The sequence below is a fragment of the Delphinus delphis genome, chromosome 3, assembly GCF_949987515.2.
Source record: "Delphinus delphis chromosome 3, mDelDel1.2, whole genome shotgun sequence".
Classification (NCBI taxonomy): Eukaryota; Metazoa; Chordata; class Mammalia; order Artiodactyla; family Delphinidae; genus Delphinus; species Delphinus delphis.
This window is the reverse complement of record NC_082685.1, coordinates 56,363,301-56,380,743: the sequence shown is the minus strand read 5'-3', so window position 1 is coordinate 56,380,743 and position 17,443 is coordinate 56,363,301. Positions and strand designations below refer to the sequence as shown.

At 49.9% G+C, this 17,443-nt stretch overlaps 1 protein-coding gene across 1 annotated transcript; it reads right to left on the bottom strand.

The window, feature by feature from the left end:
• Window positions 1–2,281: 2,281 nt before the first annotated feature.
• On the bottom strand, window positions 2,282–14,741 carry HBEGF (heparin binding EGF like growth factor). Its single transcript, XM_060006893.1, has 6 exons — window positions 14,448–14,741; window positions 14,084–14,257; window positions 10,222–10,399; window positions 4,329–4,484; window positions 3,453–3,543; window positions 2,282–2,876 (listed from the first exon to the last, which is right to left on the bottom strand). Exons 1-5 carry the CDS (start codon window positions 14,491–14,493, stop codon window positions 3,471–3,473), a joined length of 627 nt encoding a protein of 208 aa, XP_059862876.1. The 5' UTR covers window positions 14,494–14,741; the 3' UTR covers window positions 2,282–2,876; window positions 3,453–3,470.
• Between the last annotated feature and the right edge of the window lie 2,702 nt (window positions 14,742–17,443).

Sequence of the window (17,443 nt, the reverse complement as noted above, 5' to 3'; positions counted from 1 at the left end):
CAGTTTTCACTTATTGCAAATAATGCTAAGATCACTCTTGTACATATCTTTTGGTGAGCATATGTTCTCATTTCTCTTGTGTATATCACTGGAAGTGGAATTGCTGGGTTAGAGGCTATGCATATGTTCAGCTTTGGACAGTCAAAGTACATGTAAGATCTCTCTGTGGGCTCCCGGAGAAACTTCACAGTGTCACAACTCTCAAAGAGAAGAGGATGCGGAGGGGGCATCCGGTAGCACTTGTCTAACGGCCTCCCAGTGGAAGTCTCTGCTTCCACTCTATCCAGGACAACATGACCTGTCTCGAATTCCATTCATCCTGTCATCCCCATCCATCCTCCCCAGCAAATGCCCTTCTTTAAACCCAATCACACTTCCAGGGCAGCACTGCATCACATACCTGTCCACTTGCTGGCCTTGGATTGGATTTTAGTCATTTCTTGTATTCTTTCATCCACACAACAAATATTGTGCGCCTACAACTCAATTGCACTCTTTTACAATCTGGGATTGGAGCAATGTACACACCCCTATCTTCATGGAGCTAGCATTCTAGTAGGAAGAGATAGACAAAAACAAATAAGAATATGTTAGTGGTGATGAGGGCAATGAAGAAAAATAAAGCCGAATAATGAGAGTAAGAGGAGTGGGGTGGGAGAGGAATGTGCTATCTTATAATAGGGTAGTCAGAGAAGGCCTGCAAGATCTGGATTATGTTTTAAATGACCACTGGCTATTATGTTGGAAATGGGCTATATGGGAGTAAGGTGGAAGAAAGGAGACAGGAGGCCACCACAAGAGTCTAGGTAAGAGGGAATTCTCTGATGGTCCTGTGGTTAGGACTCTGCGCTTTCACAGCTAAGGGCGCAGTTTCAGTCCCTGGCTGATGGTGAATTGGACTGGGATGATGATAGTGACAGTGATGAGAAGTGGCTGCATTCAGCATATATCCAAAAGGTAGGTCTGACAAGATTTGCTGATAGATGATAGATGGAATGTGGAGCGTGAGAGGGGAGTCAAAGGTGACTTGTTTCCTCCAGGAGCAACGCCTGCTTGCACAGACAGCATAGGCCCTGACGCCAGGGTCTGCCCACTGAATGGGCAGATGTCTTTCCCGGTTACAGCCAGCCCAACTTCCTATGTGAAAGATCTATTCTCTACTGTCTCAGAGATGGTATGATATAAGTACTAAGACAAATGATTAGAATCAAATTACCAGTTGCAGCTCTCTCACTTACCAACTGTGTATCCTCGGGCAAGTTACCTAACCTATCCAAGCCTCAGTTTCCAATTCTGGAAAAATGGGACAATAGTACCTCCTACATAGGGTTCTTGGGGATACTGAGATAGTATATATAAATAGGCCTGGGTTATTTATGGGCTTAGAAAATACCTACGTTAAACTAGCTCCCAGTTAAAACAATCAGACAGAAGGCTATGGAGTAAGGGTTATCTTTATTTGAATTGCAAAGTATAAATATAAACCAGGTTTGGAAATTCAGGTTTGTAACAGTTCAGTAATGGCACCAGAAACTTCCAGAAGGGACCACGACAGCATACCTTTGTAGTTTTGGTGAGGTGGGTGGGTTTACACAAAAGCCCTCCTCACCTCCAACCTTCTCTGTAGCAATTGGTAGGTTATCAATTACTAAGAACAGTCAGCTCCCATGTTTCCTGTTCCTCCTCAGCCTTTTTCTTTGCTAATCCCTTTTCTAGATTATCCTCTGCTGCATTGACCCCTGCATGGAGTAGCACCAGAAGAATGGCAGGATAAGAGAAATGTCTTGACACAAGGGACAGTGAGTTCCCACTCTGTGGACCTGCACCCATGGAGGGTGAGGGGCCAGGAAAGCTTCAGGCATGGAAGCCCAACTTCTTCTGAGACTGGGCAGGGAGAGGACACAGGGGAATACCGATATCTGTTACATCTTGACATCAGCACCTTGGGCTTTCAAAACACAAACGGTAGACACAATCGCCTAGGTAAGACTGCCGTCCAACTCATAGAGTGGATCTGACAAAGTTAATTCCTACAGCCTGACCATACAGAACTCCCCCTGTGGCACTCAGATCATGGAAGATCTTCCGAAATGTGGACAGACAATAGATTACTACAGATGGATCACAGAGCCATCTCACATTTGCAGCAGAGGAGACTAATGCTGAGCCAGATGGTGGGGGATGCAGGGTGGAGGGCCAGGAAATCGCCAAAGTAACAGTCTAGGCACTTGAAATATTATTGTTAGATTGTTAAAAACTAAATAAATTAACATACATAGAATAAAATAAATATATAATTTAAGAGGCATTTTACAAACAAACAAACAAACAAAAATAGTTGTTATTTTTCCATCTGGGTAGAAGTCCCAAAATTCAGAGTTCTCAGGTTTATGGTATTTCACAGTTAACTCATCAAATCCAGCACTGAAGGGTCCAAATGGCAGATCCCTTGGTGGCTTGTTGAGTACATGGCTTCTCAATCTTTGTTACTTTCTTCCAGTCCCCGAATCTTTCTTTCTTCCTCTCCTTCCTTTTTTTTTCAGGCAAAGATCCTGGAGCATATGGAATTTAACTGGCATTTTAATCCAGAAGATAAGTGTTTAAACAAACTTATGGGGGTAAGTAGGGCTTGGTGGAGGAGAATCAGAAGGGCACGAAGGTCCCTCACTTTTGCTTTCTTCTGACCCAGATCCCACTGGACATATTCTGTTTGGCACTTGAAGGCTCTGGTATTTTGGCAAAGCAGTTATGGGAGGCCCAATTTAGATGGCAACTGGGGATGAAGGAATCTTCATGGCTAGTTGTGAAGTCCTTCCCCTCTGCAGAGTCTGTCATCAACTTGTATCTTCTCAGAGGTAGCAGTCCCCAGCTGATTCCTAAAGCACAAGAAGAAGGCATTTAAAGCTGGATCCAGCTTAAGAGGTCTTAAGAGTCTCCTGAGTCCAGATTTAAGAAGTGGAAAGAGGGCTTCCCTGGTGGCGCAGTGGTTGAGAGTCCACCTGCCGATGCAGGGGACACGGGTTCGTGCCCCGGTCCGGGAGGATCCCGCATGCCGTGGAGCGGCTGGGCCCGTGAGCCATGGCCGCTGAGGCTGCGCGTCTGGAGCCTGTGCTCTGCAACGGGAGGGGCCGCAACGGTGAGAGGCCCGCGTACCGCAAAAAAAAAAAAAAAAAAAAGAAGTGGAAAGATCTCTGGGAAGGGGTGGGAAGGAGAAGAGACAAGGATGAGAGAAGCTATCTTCTCAGGCATTGGTCTTGGGTATCTCTCTAGCAACTTCCACCCTAAGTGGAGATGCAGCACTGAGAACCTTTTTGAAAACAATTCTGCAGTGGGACCCTGACTCCATAGCAGCCCAACCCCTAGCTCCTAGGTCAAGAGAAGAATTCAGCATGCCTAGAAACAGATCCAGGAAAGGTGGTGATGGTACCATTGGGCAAAGGATGGACCATTACCTTGAGCACAGATTTCTCTCAGTGGGACGTAGTCATGCCCAATTTCACTTTCTCTTCATTTTCCACGTCATAACCTCCTCTCCTGTGGTACCTGAGGAAAGTAAGTTTTGTGAGCAAGCTCTGCCTGCTAGAGGGTGCAGGCCCCAGAGCTGGTCCTTCCAAAAGATTCTGGCCCAGTGATTCTCTCCATACTTGGAAAAGCCCAGAGGATACGGCAGCTCAACAACCTCTGGCCAAAGGTCCAACTGCCCCAAAGGATGCCTGTCTCTAATGGCAGGCTACAATTTGCTAAGAACTTTCACCTCATTTATACAATCCTCACAACATCTTTATGAGGTAGTGGAACAGAGATTACAATCACTGAAAGATTACAACCCTTAGAAAGACAGGTAACTTGATCCAGGTCTCACAACGCATGAGTTGCATGCTTGTAAATGGGCACAGAGTGCTTAGTAGGTCTCCTCAGTCTAGAATATAAGCTGGATTGAAAGCATGGCCTGGGGACCAGATGCCCCAGATTTGGAAGGATATACCAATAGCACCACCCATGCCCTGACTACCAAACCACACCCTAATGCCATCAGAGAACAGAGTCAGGAAAAAGAATTGTGTGAAGATGTGGCTCCATGGGTGGGTTGCTGAGCCTGCTGTGAGAAGCAGGACCTCCTACGGCCTGGCAATTTTTTTCCTGGGCTCTGGACACTGGACCTATGTCATACCAGAGAAGCCAGGTTCTTGGAGAGCCTGTACCCAGGAGTGTTAGTCAGACTCCTAGCCCAGGATTTGGGGGGTTAGAGGGCTCATGTGACCATCAGGTAGAAGACCCTGGAGGAGGAGAAATAGAAGTGATTTGCAAAAACAGCCTGTAACACTCACCAAAACATGAGAAGCCCCACGATGACCAGCAGACAGACGGATGACAGCACCACGACCACCACAACCAGGATGGTCGTGTGATCATAGGTATATAAACGATTTTTCACTGGGAGGCTCAGCCCATGGCACCTCTCTCCATGGTAACCCAGGTGGCAGCTGGTCCAAAACAGAACAAAGCAGAGATGAAGTTAGTGGTTTGGCTTCACTCTTGGCAACGGGCCACCTACATAAGCCAGAGCCTACTCCTCACAGCTTCAGCCTGTCAGTCCCTAACGGTGATTCCTGTCCTTCCTCTAGCCTTCTCTAGAAGCCCCTCTACAGGCTCTGTGGCCTTCCTCCTTCACTCCACGCCCTCCCCTTCTTCATTCCCTTTGGTCCTCTGGCACAAAATTCCTACTCCAGGCAGGGAAAAAGCAAAGGAGGACTTCAGGTCTTGGCTAGATTGTTCCACGTGTGGATGATTAATGACATGTGTGTTAAAATGTTCAGAGGACTTGGGCACAAGAGCTGGTGGGTTGGACTGAGGGGATTCAGTATCACTCCCTCTTGTGAGGCCCCTCAACACTCTGACCCAGAAATAAACCCAGCCTTCCCCACCAATGCTTCCAGCGTCCAGTCTCTCTGCCACTGCCCAGCCTATTAATAGGCCCTGCTCCTTTGCCAGAAGTCATTTTTCTCAAGTTTCCTTCATTTAACTCCCAGCTCCCCCTGGGTGCAAGGCCCAACTTGAAAGCTGAATTTTGGACTTTGGCCTCTGAACGCTGGGCTATCAGGCCTACTTCATCCCAGGACAAAGCAAACAAACCAAGAAAACATCTTCTTGCCTAGCTGTCCTGCCAGTACATTTTAGAATGTCACAAAAAAAACCTTGGCTTTTCTCACTCAAGAAATAAATCAGATGGCAACTGCCTCTTCTAACACAAAACTTTTCCTGGAAGCCCTTGGGAAGACTGACAAGTGCCTACAGTTGAACAAGCACATTCACGTCCCTTTCTTTTTTTGCGGGGGAGCTGCGCGGCTTGGCTTGTGGGATCTTAGTTCCCCGACCAGGGATTGAACCCAGGCCCTAAGCAGTGAAAGCGCGGTCCTAACCACTGGACTGCCAGGGAATTCCCTCACATCCCTTTCCTTATCTGAGCATCCCAGAGATCCTTTGATGTAGGTAGGAGCCCATGTTACAGAAAGGCAGAGCTATTTTCCCCACAGTCACATAGCAGGGCAGAGACATAGACACAGATTGTCTGATGGTGAGCTCAGTGTGCTGCCCACACACATCCATAAATGCCCAGTCAGGGATGCCGTGGCACTGTCTGCCTGGGGACTTTAGGCCACTAACTGCTGAAGGAAGCACCGAGAACCCGGTGGCCCTCTATTCTGAACTGCACATCCTCTGGGGAAAAGCTTAGGCACCTCGTTCCTCAGAGCAAGGAATCCCTTCTTCCTGCCGAGAGGTACCAGGAAAGTTCCAAGGAGCAGACCTATCAGACCCAGGGGCCGGGCTGCCCCTGCCTTCCTTCCCAGCACCTCTTCCTTTCCCAGCTCCTTCTGGGTGTTTCGGGGAACCACCTCACTGCAGGATAAACGTAGGTCAGGCCCACAGCAGAGCACACAGCTCCTTGCCCAGCCTCTCCATGCATCTGTCCCATCGGCCCAGGTGGACAAAACAATGACCCCTATCCTGCCAGGACATAGAGGATGCTCTTAGGAGCACCCCTGGAAAATCACTTGTTCAAAGCACTTTACAGTTTATAAGACACTGTCCTTATCGACTAGCTTAACTGAGACTCATAACACCCTGGTAGGCAGGTATAACCTCTTTTACATATTGAAAGACTACGATTAGGGTCAGAGAGAGTAAATGATTTGCTAAATGTTTCACAACTAGGGAGCAGAAGGGCCAAATTCCAAATTCATAATTATTTCCATTCTGAACAGTGTAGGTTACCCCAAGGAAACACATATCTGATGGGCTTGATGGGTTTCTGGAGCAGAAACAGAGAGCGGTCTGACTCTGCTCTCTCAGTTATTATTACTGTTATCTTGAATGATAAATAACAATTAATAGCACACATTACAGGCTTACTATGAGCCAAGTACTCTGTGCTAATTGCTTTACAAGGATCATTTCATGTAATCTTAAAAACATCTCTATGGGCTTCCCTGGTGGCGCAGTGGTTGAGAGTCCGCCTGCCGATGCAGGGGACACGGGTTCGTGCCCTGGTCTGGGAAGATCCCACATGCCGCAGAGCGGCTGGGCCCGTGGGCCGTGGCCGCTGAGCCTGCGCGTCCGGAGCCTGTGTTCCGCAACAGGGAAGGCCACAACAGTGAGAGGCCCGCGTACCGCAAAAAAATAAAAAAAACCAAACATCTCTAAGAAGTAGGAGTTACTATCCCCATTTTAAAGATGAAGAGACTGAGGCCAAACTTCTGTTAGATAACCTGCCCAAGATTACACAGGTAGTGAGTGGTAGAGCCAGGATTTGACTCAGCAGTCTGGCTGACTTCAGAGACTGTGCTTTCCTGCGGGGAGGGAAGGTGAAGTTGAGTCTGTTTTTCACTTCCAGCCCATCATTCAAACCCCACAGGTACTTACTCAGATGATAGAAATAAAGCTTGGCCTCAGAGTCCCGCAATTCAGTTACATAATCCCTCCACCCCCACCCTGAGTCAAAAGGATAATAATGTAAACATCCTAATATTACCCACATCCCCCTCCCTTTGCAGACAACCCCTGGCTCCCCCAGGGAAGGAGCATTCCAAGCATCCCAGGGTGAGGGCAAGATCGTGTGTCTTGCCCAGAGCCAGTGACCCATCAAACTGAGATGTGTTGCTCCTACCCACGTCTGTGGCCCATCTCAGAACTTGTATTACAACAGAAGCAAGGATCCTCTAGAGTACAGAGACATCTTCCAATTTGGATTTCTCCACCCCTACCCCAGGAGGTAGAGGGGGCACCATTTGGCGCAGGGGACTCAGAATACATGAGTTCCAGACTGGTCCTGCTGCTATTTCTAGCCAAGTGATCTGGAGCAAGTTACGGTCGCGTTTCCAAGCTTCAGTTTTCTCATGTAAAAGGCAGGAATAATAAATGCCTACCTCACTAGAGCTTTGTGAAGCTCAAATGAGATAATACAAATAAAAGCACTTAATAAAAGGCCAAGTCCCACATGTGTGGGAGTTACTATATAATCAGATTCCGGAGGATACTGCCCATATCCTGAGGAAGGGAGCACCAAAGTCAGACGGAGCCAAAGAGAAGGGGGCTCGCCATTCCTTCTTGGCGTCTGGGCAGTGAGGTCAAGTAGAGCCTTCAGGCCTGTCTCTCTTCCAGCTCTGAGTCCTCGTCAGGCTAACTGTCCCCAGGCTTCCTCCAGCCACAGGAAACTTTGCAGCCAGTTTCTGGGTCAGCAGCTCATCAGGAGCCCCAGGAAACTGCTCTTTGAGGGCAACTTTTGGGTGGTGACACAGAAGGGTTTTCCTGTGGGTGATGGCTGCAGAGGGCTGGTTTAGGAAGCCGGCCAGCCTCAAGCTCACCACGGCAGCCTGACACACCCGGCTGGTGGTTGCTGGGTCTGGAGGCAAGAAGGAGCCACAGAGTGTCCCAGATGTAGGTGCCCAGATGTCACATTCTCCCAATCCAGGAGCTCTGTGTCTTCTTGCTGCCTGCTGCCCTGAGTACCAAGGGCTGGAGGCAGGAGGCTGCCAAGCCAGACACAGAATTCAGCCCCTTGAAAATCTGCCTAGGAAGCAGACACAGAGTCTTCACATCAGATTCCATGCTCTTCAATTAGAAAAAGCCTTAGGAGACCTCTAGTATAATAGCTGCCCTCTGTAAAATCGTGCTCCAACTCTGTAAGAACAGACAGGGAAGAAGGATGCAATCCAACACCCAGTGCAGCCTGGGGGCATGAAAAGCATGTTGGACGGGAAGTCAGGCACCTGAGTGCCTGTCCTGTTTCCACACACTTTATTTAGCTGTTGATCTCAGACAAATCACTTCCTACTTCTGGGCTCCAGTTTCCTCATCTTTCAAGTAGAGACAGCAAGCCCTGCCTACCCAGCAGAGGGCTTTTGAGAATACAGGGCTGTATTTTCCCGTCCCCTAGAATAGCTGACACCAAGTAGGTGCTCAACAGAGACCTGTTGGGCTCAACTCATATTAAATGTAAACTGTAAAGCTCCATGGCAAAGGAAGGAAGGCACTGTCACAGTTACCATCACCATCCCTAGGGCCACCTTGACCCTGGAAACCATTATCTAGGTTCTCTGGGTTTAGGTGGTCAGTCAAGCTCAGCTCTCCAGGAGAGAAGCCTTAAAAGGGTTCTCAGCTGAGCAGTGGAAGTCCCTCCACCAACGCCCTGGACCAGTTCGGCCCAAACAGATTTCTGGCCTTGATCCATCTTGACTACGCTCAGAGTCACTGCCTCCACCCTGTGCTAATGAGGCCAGTTTACAAATTTAGGACAAACATTCCCTGCCCTGTCTCAAGACTTCTGGAAGAATAATTGGGGGACTGTCTAGGTCACTCTTTTTTTTTTAACATCTTTATTGGAGTGTAATTGCTTTACAATATTGTGTTAGTTTCTGCTGTATAACAAAGGGAATCAGCTATATGTACACATATATCCCCATACTTCCTCCCTCTTGCGTCTCCCTCCCACTGTCTAGGTCACTCTTAAGCAACCCTCTCCAATACCAAGCTCTTGACAAGGATATGAAAGGAGAGGACACACAAGTGACTGTAGACGTGGAGGGGGGTGACGGGTCTGTCTGACAATTGCCAAATACAGGGCAACTCTGCTGTATGAGATCAGATGGGACAAGGAAGCTTTAAAAAAAAAAACAAAGGATCTGTACCAATCACAGCAGAAGAGATGCGAGGCAGCCAGCCTTCTCGACAGGCTGGGAAGTGGTGTGCACACAGCAATCTCCTGACTCTGTCCAGAGCCTCCCAGGTCACAGAGGTTGCCACTCCACAGAAACTCAGGCCCAGCAGAAGAGAGTGCATGTTTACAGCCTGATGTGGGTGTTGGTCTCAGGCACAGTGGCGACATTATGCCTGCCACAGAGCATGGCAGTGTCGTCATCCCTGAGGGGTTGCCAAGGCAGCCATTTGCTGGGCTTGGCCTAGCAGAGTGGCTGGGGAACCCATGGCCTCTCCACCCACACCCCTGCCCAGGGAAGGGGTGGTGCTGCCTGACCGGGGGCTGATGCCTACTGAGTTGGGTTCCATTTTCCGTTAATCTTACACAAAGGAAGTGTTCTCCCACCCCCATAGCCAAAGGTCAATACCCACCATGTCCCCCACCTCCTGGCCCTGGCCAGGGTGAGGAAGAAGGGAGGAGGGGCTTCTCCCTGCTCCCACAATGATTGCTTTCTCTACAGTCCTGCCATGTCTTAGAATCAACCCACATTTGCTCATTCATATGCACATATGTCTGAGTACACATACCTGCATAGCACATATCCAAATGCACCTCATACCTACCTGCAGGACTTGGGAAAGAAGGCCACGGGAGCTCCACTCCACCCAGGAGCCCCACTCTGCCATGTTTCCTACTGGCTTCTCCCATCTGGAGTAGGGCATGAGGCAGAAATGAAGAACCTGCCTTCAGGTGTCAGCTCTCCTAGCGTGTGCTCATTTCTGAGCAAGCAGGAAATGCCCCCAAAGATGAAAGAGCATCACAAACCCACGCCACAGGAAATTGCATCCTATGCTGGGGGGAGCCCCTTCCGCTGACTAAAAATATTTCCCCTCCTCCCAACTTCCTCCCAGAGGTTGAGAAGAAACTGGGTGGATTTATGAATTCAAGGAACAGTGACAACCAGGAACAGCCACCAGGCTGACAAAGAGTGAGCTGTTAACAGTCAGCCCCGGGGAAGGGACACTTACATGCAGGATGGAGCCCGGAGCTCCTTCACATATTTGCATTCTCCATGGATGCAGAAGTCCTTGTATTTCCGAAGACATGGGTCTCTCTTCTTCCCTAACCCCTTGCCTTTCTTCTTTCTTTTCCCACGCTCCTCCTTGCTCGGTGTGGCCAGAGCTTGTGGCTTGGAAGAGAAAGCAGCTGCGGTAGAAAAGTACCCTGTTACGTCTTTGACTTCCTCAGGGGAAAACATCAGAACAGCACAGTGTCTGGAAGGATGTTTTGATCCTACCTGAAGTCAGAGGCCTGAGAAGGCCTCTCGGCTCAGTGCCTCCCAAGAGCTGAAGGAAGACTGGGCAGACCTCCCAAAAGTGGTGGAGGAAGTAGAGGCTGGGGGGTCCCAAGGAAGACATTTCATAAACTCAGTTTAAGAACCTCATTCTATGGACTTGAGGACACGGGGAGGGGGAAGGGTAAGCTGGGACGAAGTGAGAGAGTGGCATGGACATATATACACTACCAAACGTAAAACAGATAGCTAGTGGGAAGCAGCCGCATAGCACAGGGAGATCAGCTCAGTGCTTTGTGACCACCTAGAGGGGTGGGATAGGGAGGGTGGGAGGGAGACGCAAGAGGGAGGGGACAAGGGGATGTATGTCTATGTGTAGCTGATTCACTTTGTTATACAGCAGAAACTAACACACCATTGTAAAGCAATTATACTCCAATAAAGATGTTAAAAAAAAAAAGACTACTGGGTCCAAGTGACACTTAAAAAAAAGGACCTCATTCTAAGAATGCTAGCTTCTGTTGAGTAGCTTCTGTTGAGTAACTGCAGCTGATTGGGCAGTTCTACTAACCTCACCCCCACCCCACTGTCCATCCTCATCTCCTACTCCCCCACGCCCACTTGGTTCTATTTTGGCCTTAAATCAGCCTCATTTCCTGATGCTACACTCAGTGACCCATTTGCAGGAAGACAGCGTCAGAGATAAAAATTGCTTCTGGAGAAGGTACTTGGAGAGTATTTTAGAGGGAAGAGGCTCCTAAAATAAGAACAGTGCCCATGTCCAGGTGGTCCCCTCTGGGGTACCCATTAGCAGCAGCGGACCATGATGAGCCCAGAGCAGAACCAGGCTCAGGGACAGCAAGCAGGCCACCCCTGGTCAGAGATTTGCTGTTTTAACTTTTTAAATTTTTTTAATTTTAAAAATATTTTTATTGATCTATAGTTGATTTACAATAGTGTGCTAATTTCAAAGAGCCTTGCTTTTTTGACATCAAGCAAAATATTTACCCTGCTCTGTGTGCTATTTGCAGCTCACCACTTCTCTCAAAGGTCCATTTACATATATCCCCAGATGTCCTGTTTATAGCTCCCTAGAATGGGGAGTACAGTGCACAAGCAGCAGAAAGATGGAAAGTAAAGAACTATCAGAAGGAACTAGAACAATGATAACTCTCCCCATTCTTTCCACACTTAAAAAGGGAAAAACAACCTCACACAGACATCCAGCTGGGACTGATCATGGGCTATGCCCATCAGCCCAGGGGTCTGACACAAGTCTCCCCTCCCCTGTCCCAGCAGAAAAAAGGTGCCTGCTGTCTATGGCTATAGCCACATGTCTGGTAGAAGGATGAGCGTCATACATTAGACTGGAGTCCTAGGATCCTCAAGGTGGAACTGACTTCAAAAAATATGGCTTTCCATTTTCTGTTGAAAAACTTGAGGTCCTGAAAGGCAGTGACTTGCCCAAGGTCCTACAGGTTTGGGATCTGAAATGTGGTCTCTGGACTCCATATCCAGTGCTCTTTCCCAACACACCAAGCTGCCTCACACAACCCAGTCCCCTCTTCCAGACAAGCCTAGAGCACATGGGATGCTGAGCCAGGAATGAGACAATGAATGGGCTCTGAAGTTAGCAGACCCATGCTCGAATTTCAGCCATGTGATCTTGGGCAAGTCACTTAATCTCTCTGAACCCTGTAGCTCTTGGTAAAAAGTGAAGAACAGGTGTTCCTATCTCAGAGGGTTGCAACAAGGATTAATTAACCCACAATAACATGTTAAGTGCCTAGAATACAGGAGGCACTTAATAAATGGTAACAGTTATTTATTTTAGGTGATAGGATCCTTAGACCTGAAAAATAGTCTTTGCCCAGCAAACCCAAGTAAAAAGAAGAGGCAGATGCCAGTAGTAGTCCCATAGACTCTTGCTTCCTCTGGTGCAGACCCTGGCCCTTTCAGAACTCAGAAGGTGAGGCAGATGCTCAGAGGAAACCAATGACCATGGCTGTGGTGAAATTGAGGCAGGAGGGCCCAGCCGATCAGAAAAAGGCGGGAGAGGGACTTCCCTGGTGGCGCAGTGGTTAAGAATCCGCCTGCCAATGCAGGGGACACAGGTTCGAGCCCTGGTCCGGGAAGATCCCACATGCCGTGGAGCAACTAAGCCCATGCGCCACAACTACTGAGCCTGCACTCTAGAGCCCACGAGCCACAACTACTGAGCCCGTGTGCCCCAACTACTGAAGCCCACATGCCTAAAGCCCGTGCTCTGCAACAAGAGAAGCCACCGCAATGAGAAGCCTGCGCACCACAATGAAGAGTAGCTCCCGTTCTCTGCAACTAGAGAAAGCCTGCACGCAGCAACGAAGACCCAGCACAGCCAAAAATAAATAAATAAATAAATAAATTTTTTTTAAAAAAAAGAAAAGGGAGGGAGAGAGTGACAGAGTGACAGCCAGGCTCCTGCCGGGGAGAGGGAGCAGTGAGTCAGGTCTGCAGAGCTAGGAGGAGCAGCTGTGTGGGTGGAGGGTGAGTCACAGCCCAGCTCTGCCCTGCCTATGAGGAGAGGGCCAGGAGAATACAGGTTGTTCAGGCCAGGAGTGACCCCCAGAGGGCCACTGTGAGAGGATGGAAGGTGGGAACCCAGCCTCAGCTTTGGGGCAGACCCCTGATGTATACTAAATAGAGATAGCACCTAAGGGAAACTCTGGGTAAGGAAGAAGGGTGGCAGAGGAGCAGACAGAGCCAGAACAGGTGGGTATCTTTCCAACCAAATATAGTCACTCCGGGGCTCCAGGGCTCAGTCCCTGCTCCACCCTTAAGAATTTCTGCAGGTGACTGGGGGCAAGCAAGCAGGCAATACTGGAGGCTCTGGACTCTGCTCTGTGCTTGTATTTACTTAGCCACAGCACCTCTGCTGGTTGAAGGATCCCATTTGGCCCTTCCTCCCTTGGAGTCTCTCTCAGGGACTCAAGGTGGTCAGGAAGTATCCAGGCTTGTGTAGGATTTGTAGACACCCAGCATATCAATACAGCTCTCTAGGGACCCAGTGCTCACCATTCACAGCCTCCCGAGGAGGTGCTGGCCTAACCTGAGGGGGGACCAAGTGCTCCTCGTTCCCCTGTTTCCCCAACCTGGAGACAGGTGGATGGAGGAGACTAACACTGCACACCTTGTATGTGCCCAGCATCTCCACATCTGTTACCTTATTTTATACATAATAGTCAGTTGATGTGGGAATTAGGGGTTGTGCACATTTTTTCATAGAAACTCTAAGGAAAGCATCTCAACCATTCCTTGTTCCTATCACCCAGCTTACCTCAGAGCAACGTACCAACCCCACACACCTTGCCTGTTTCAATTTGCCTCAGAGTATCCAGAAAGGCAGCAACGTGGCATGTGAGACTACGTTGGGCAAGAAAGACAACAGGATCTACATTCTAGGACCCCCCAGTGAGTTTGTCAGGCCAAGCGGCTTTTCCTTGAGGTCCCCCATGAAAACCCCCAAACCATAGGTGTGCCCAATCGGCATAAATGCCAGATCCACTTATTCTTCAACTGTCCACCGGGGTCCGAGGATGGGCATCCCTCACACCCACCTCTGAAAAGGTCCAGGTCTGTCTCTTCCAAGTCCAGGACTTCCCGGCCTCGGCCACCTCCCGGGGGCAGCAGCTGGTCCGTAGATTGAGTAGGGGAGTCCAGATTGCTGGTTCCAGCCGCCAGCCCTCTTCGAAGCCGCTCCAGGCTGTCGCCGGTCACCAACGCCGAAAGCACTGCGGGTGAGGGACGAGGCCGCTTCAGACCCGCCGCCCAGACCCCCGTCGCCACGTACCGCTGCCGGCGCCCGCCTGCCAGGGAGCACGGGCCCCACCAAGTGGCCCGCGCCGGGGGCGCTGCAGCGATCTTCCTTCGTGTCCCCTGCAGAGCGTCCCCATCCCCCCCGACCCCCGGCAGCCCTCTTACCTGCAGCCAAAAGGAGCTTCAGCACCACCGACGGCAGCAGCTTCATGGTCCCGGACTCGGCGGAGGCGGCGAGGCAGCAATCACTTTGGAGGCGGCGGCCACCGGGCGCTGGCACGGGAGCCGGGTGGGAGGAGCACAGGAGATCCTGCCGGGCACGTTCTGCTGCCGGCCTCTGCGTGCAAGCCTGGATGGGATCTCAGCGGAGCTCGCGGCCGCCGGGCGTCTCTGTATTCACTCTGTCTGTCCGTCCGCCCGAGCCCTTGAGCCTCAGTAAGTATAGCCAGGTGCCTTCCGCGCGCAGCTCCCGCGGTAGACTGAGCGCTCCCGAGCTTGCGGCCGGGAATAAGGCTCCAGGAGGCGCCGAGACTCCGCCCCGCCCCCTGCCGCCCCGCCCCCCCTCCTCCCGCGCTGGGACTCCCGCCCGGCTCCAGGCGCCTGCCGCCCAGCCCCGGACCCCGTGGGCGCGGCTGGGAAAAGGGGCGGGAGAAGGGGGCGGTGCTCACATATTTTGGGACTAGGCCAGAGCAGCCGCGGCCTGACTGTGGGTAGGGCTGCTGACCGGCAGGCGGCGGGGACCAGCTCCTACCTTTCCCCAGATGCTTGTCACGCTGCAGCCTTGGGACTGCTGAGCTGCGCTTCGCCCTTGGACACCCCTCATTCCTTCCTCTCTTCCAGGCCTGGTCCCTCCGGTCATCCGTGCTCTAAACCAGAGACCTCCACCCATGTCATCTTCTGAGCTTCAGAAATCCTCTTCTTTGCCTACCGATAAATCAAGTAGTAAATAATAATTAATTCATTTATCATTTAAAATTAGACACATGAATGCCAGGAGGTCTTGTGAGCCCAAGGTTACCAGAGTTGCAGTTGCAGGCACCTGGTATCAACCCAGCAAAAGCAAAGGAAGTTAGTGGTATTCTTCCAGCCCCTGGAGTGGCTTCTCCCCATCTTTGTCCCAGAGGACATTGTCTCCATTAGGATTTTTGAACTATTGAGTATAATTCCCAGGCTTCTGGGATTGGAGAGACACAGGCTGTGAAACAAGCCTCCTACTTTTCCTTGCCTTTGAACACCACCTTCTTCTCCAACATAAAAGCTGAGCCCCCTCCCACAGGACCCAGCTGGCTAACCTAGGTTGCCACGTTCAACAGGTGCCAGGAGATTGATGTGTTTTTCTTCCAACTTACGAATTTTTACAGGGGTCTTCTGGAGTCAATGTCCTGACCCAAAGAAATTACTCTCTCGGTAGGCATTTCAGCTCCCAGGGACACGCTGGGACGGGAGTTGTAAGACACAGGGCTGAGTTGGCATTTCAGAGCCCTCAAATTGTGCCAGGTAGAGCTGCTTGCCTGATTCAGCCCATGCGTAGGGATAAAAACAGGCCTGCTATTTATACATAGTCTATCCCACTCTCCCTCCCCATCCCCACTTCTGCAGGGGTAAATGGGGCTCTTCCCTCTTAATTTGTCCCTAGCAACTCTCCCCAGGTTTAGGTTTCCATAATGCCCTGGAATCACTACAGATCTAAGCTGGAATCCTAACTTTGCTTCTTACTGTGTGACCTTGGACGAGATATTTAATCTCACTGAGTCTCAGTTTCCACATCTCTCAAATGGGAATAACAATAATAATAATGCCTACTTTGTAGAGAGCTTCGTGAAGATTGAACGAGGGAACACATATAGAGCAATTAGTATAGGGCCAGACATATTGTCATAAATGTGACCTATTATTATCATTATTATTACTAATCATTCTATACTGACTGTTCCACTTCCTTAGCAACCTCTTTTCTCTCCCTTCCCCACAGGTCTGAGGCTCCATGTGTGGTTGGGCTGGTTTTTAGGAGGAAGCTCACCTGTCACCTATTTGGCCAAGTGCCATTGTGGGATTGTTCCTTTTGGTGGTCAGTATTGGGCCTAGGACCTCAGTAGATTGTCACCACCCAGGACACACCTTTATTCTCCCTCAGCAGCTGCTTGACAGCCTGCTTCCCCAAAACGAAGCCACCTTGGGGTCAGGGCTCTCCCCAGGGGAGGGTGGAGGGAAACACTTCCTGACACACAGCCAAGTCACCCCCTTCCCCTCACCACTGCCAGTTTCACACCCTGCTCTCCTGTCCCAGCCTGCCTCTCCCTTCACACACTGTGACCTTCTGCCTTCTCACCCTCACATCAGTCTTAGCCCATTCATGGGGCAACTCCAAGCTTTCATCACACCTGTGAGCCTCACCCCAGCTCAGTTTGTGTGTCAGCCAGGTTTTATGGGAAGGACCTGCAAAAAGAATACAAAGGGCCTGGAATGGTTTGGGGACAGTCACTTCTCTCAGAACTTTGGGTGTCCTCTAATCAGAAAAAGGAATCACGATTCATTCTGGGACAAAGTCATTAACTCATTTATTCCACAAATAATCACAGAACACTTATCAGGCACTAGGGACACAGCAATAAACAAGACAGCCAAGGATATGCTTTCATGGAGCTTGCACTCTACCGTAGGGGGAGACAGGCAACACATGAAGTAAATTAAAAAGTAAACTAGATCCTATGATGACAATCGCTAAGATGAAAGTTAAAATTCAATGATATACTATAGGATGTTGTGTCCCAGTGCTTGGGACAACACGTTAGACTTGGTGACTGATTAGCGAAGGTCTCTCTGAGCCTGTGACCTGTAAGCTGATGCTTGAATAAGCAGAAGGAACCAGACTTGTGATGATCCATTGCCAAAGTATTCTAAGCCGTGCAAATAGGGCAAAAATTTTGAGATGGGAACAAGTTTGGAGCACTCAGGGAACAGCAAGGAGGCCAGAAAGGAGGGAGGGTTATGAGATAACATTGAAGCAAAGGCTAGTGACAGGTAACAGAGAATGTTACAGGCCCAAGGTAGATGCTGGATTTTATTCCCTATCACTGTGAGCATCAAAGGAGGGACGTCAGTAAGAAAGCATCGTTATGCAGGATTCTTTCACCTCTTCCCCTTTCTCTACCCAGGCCTCT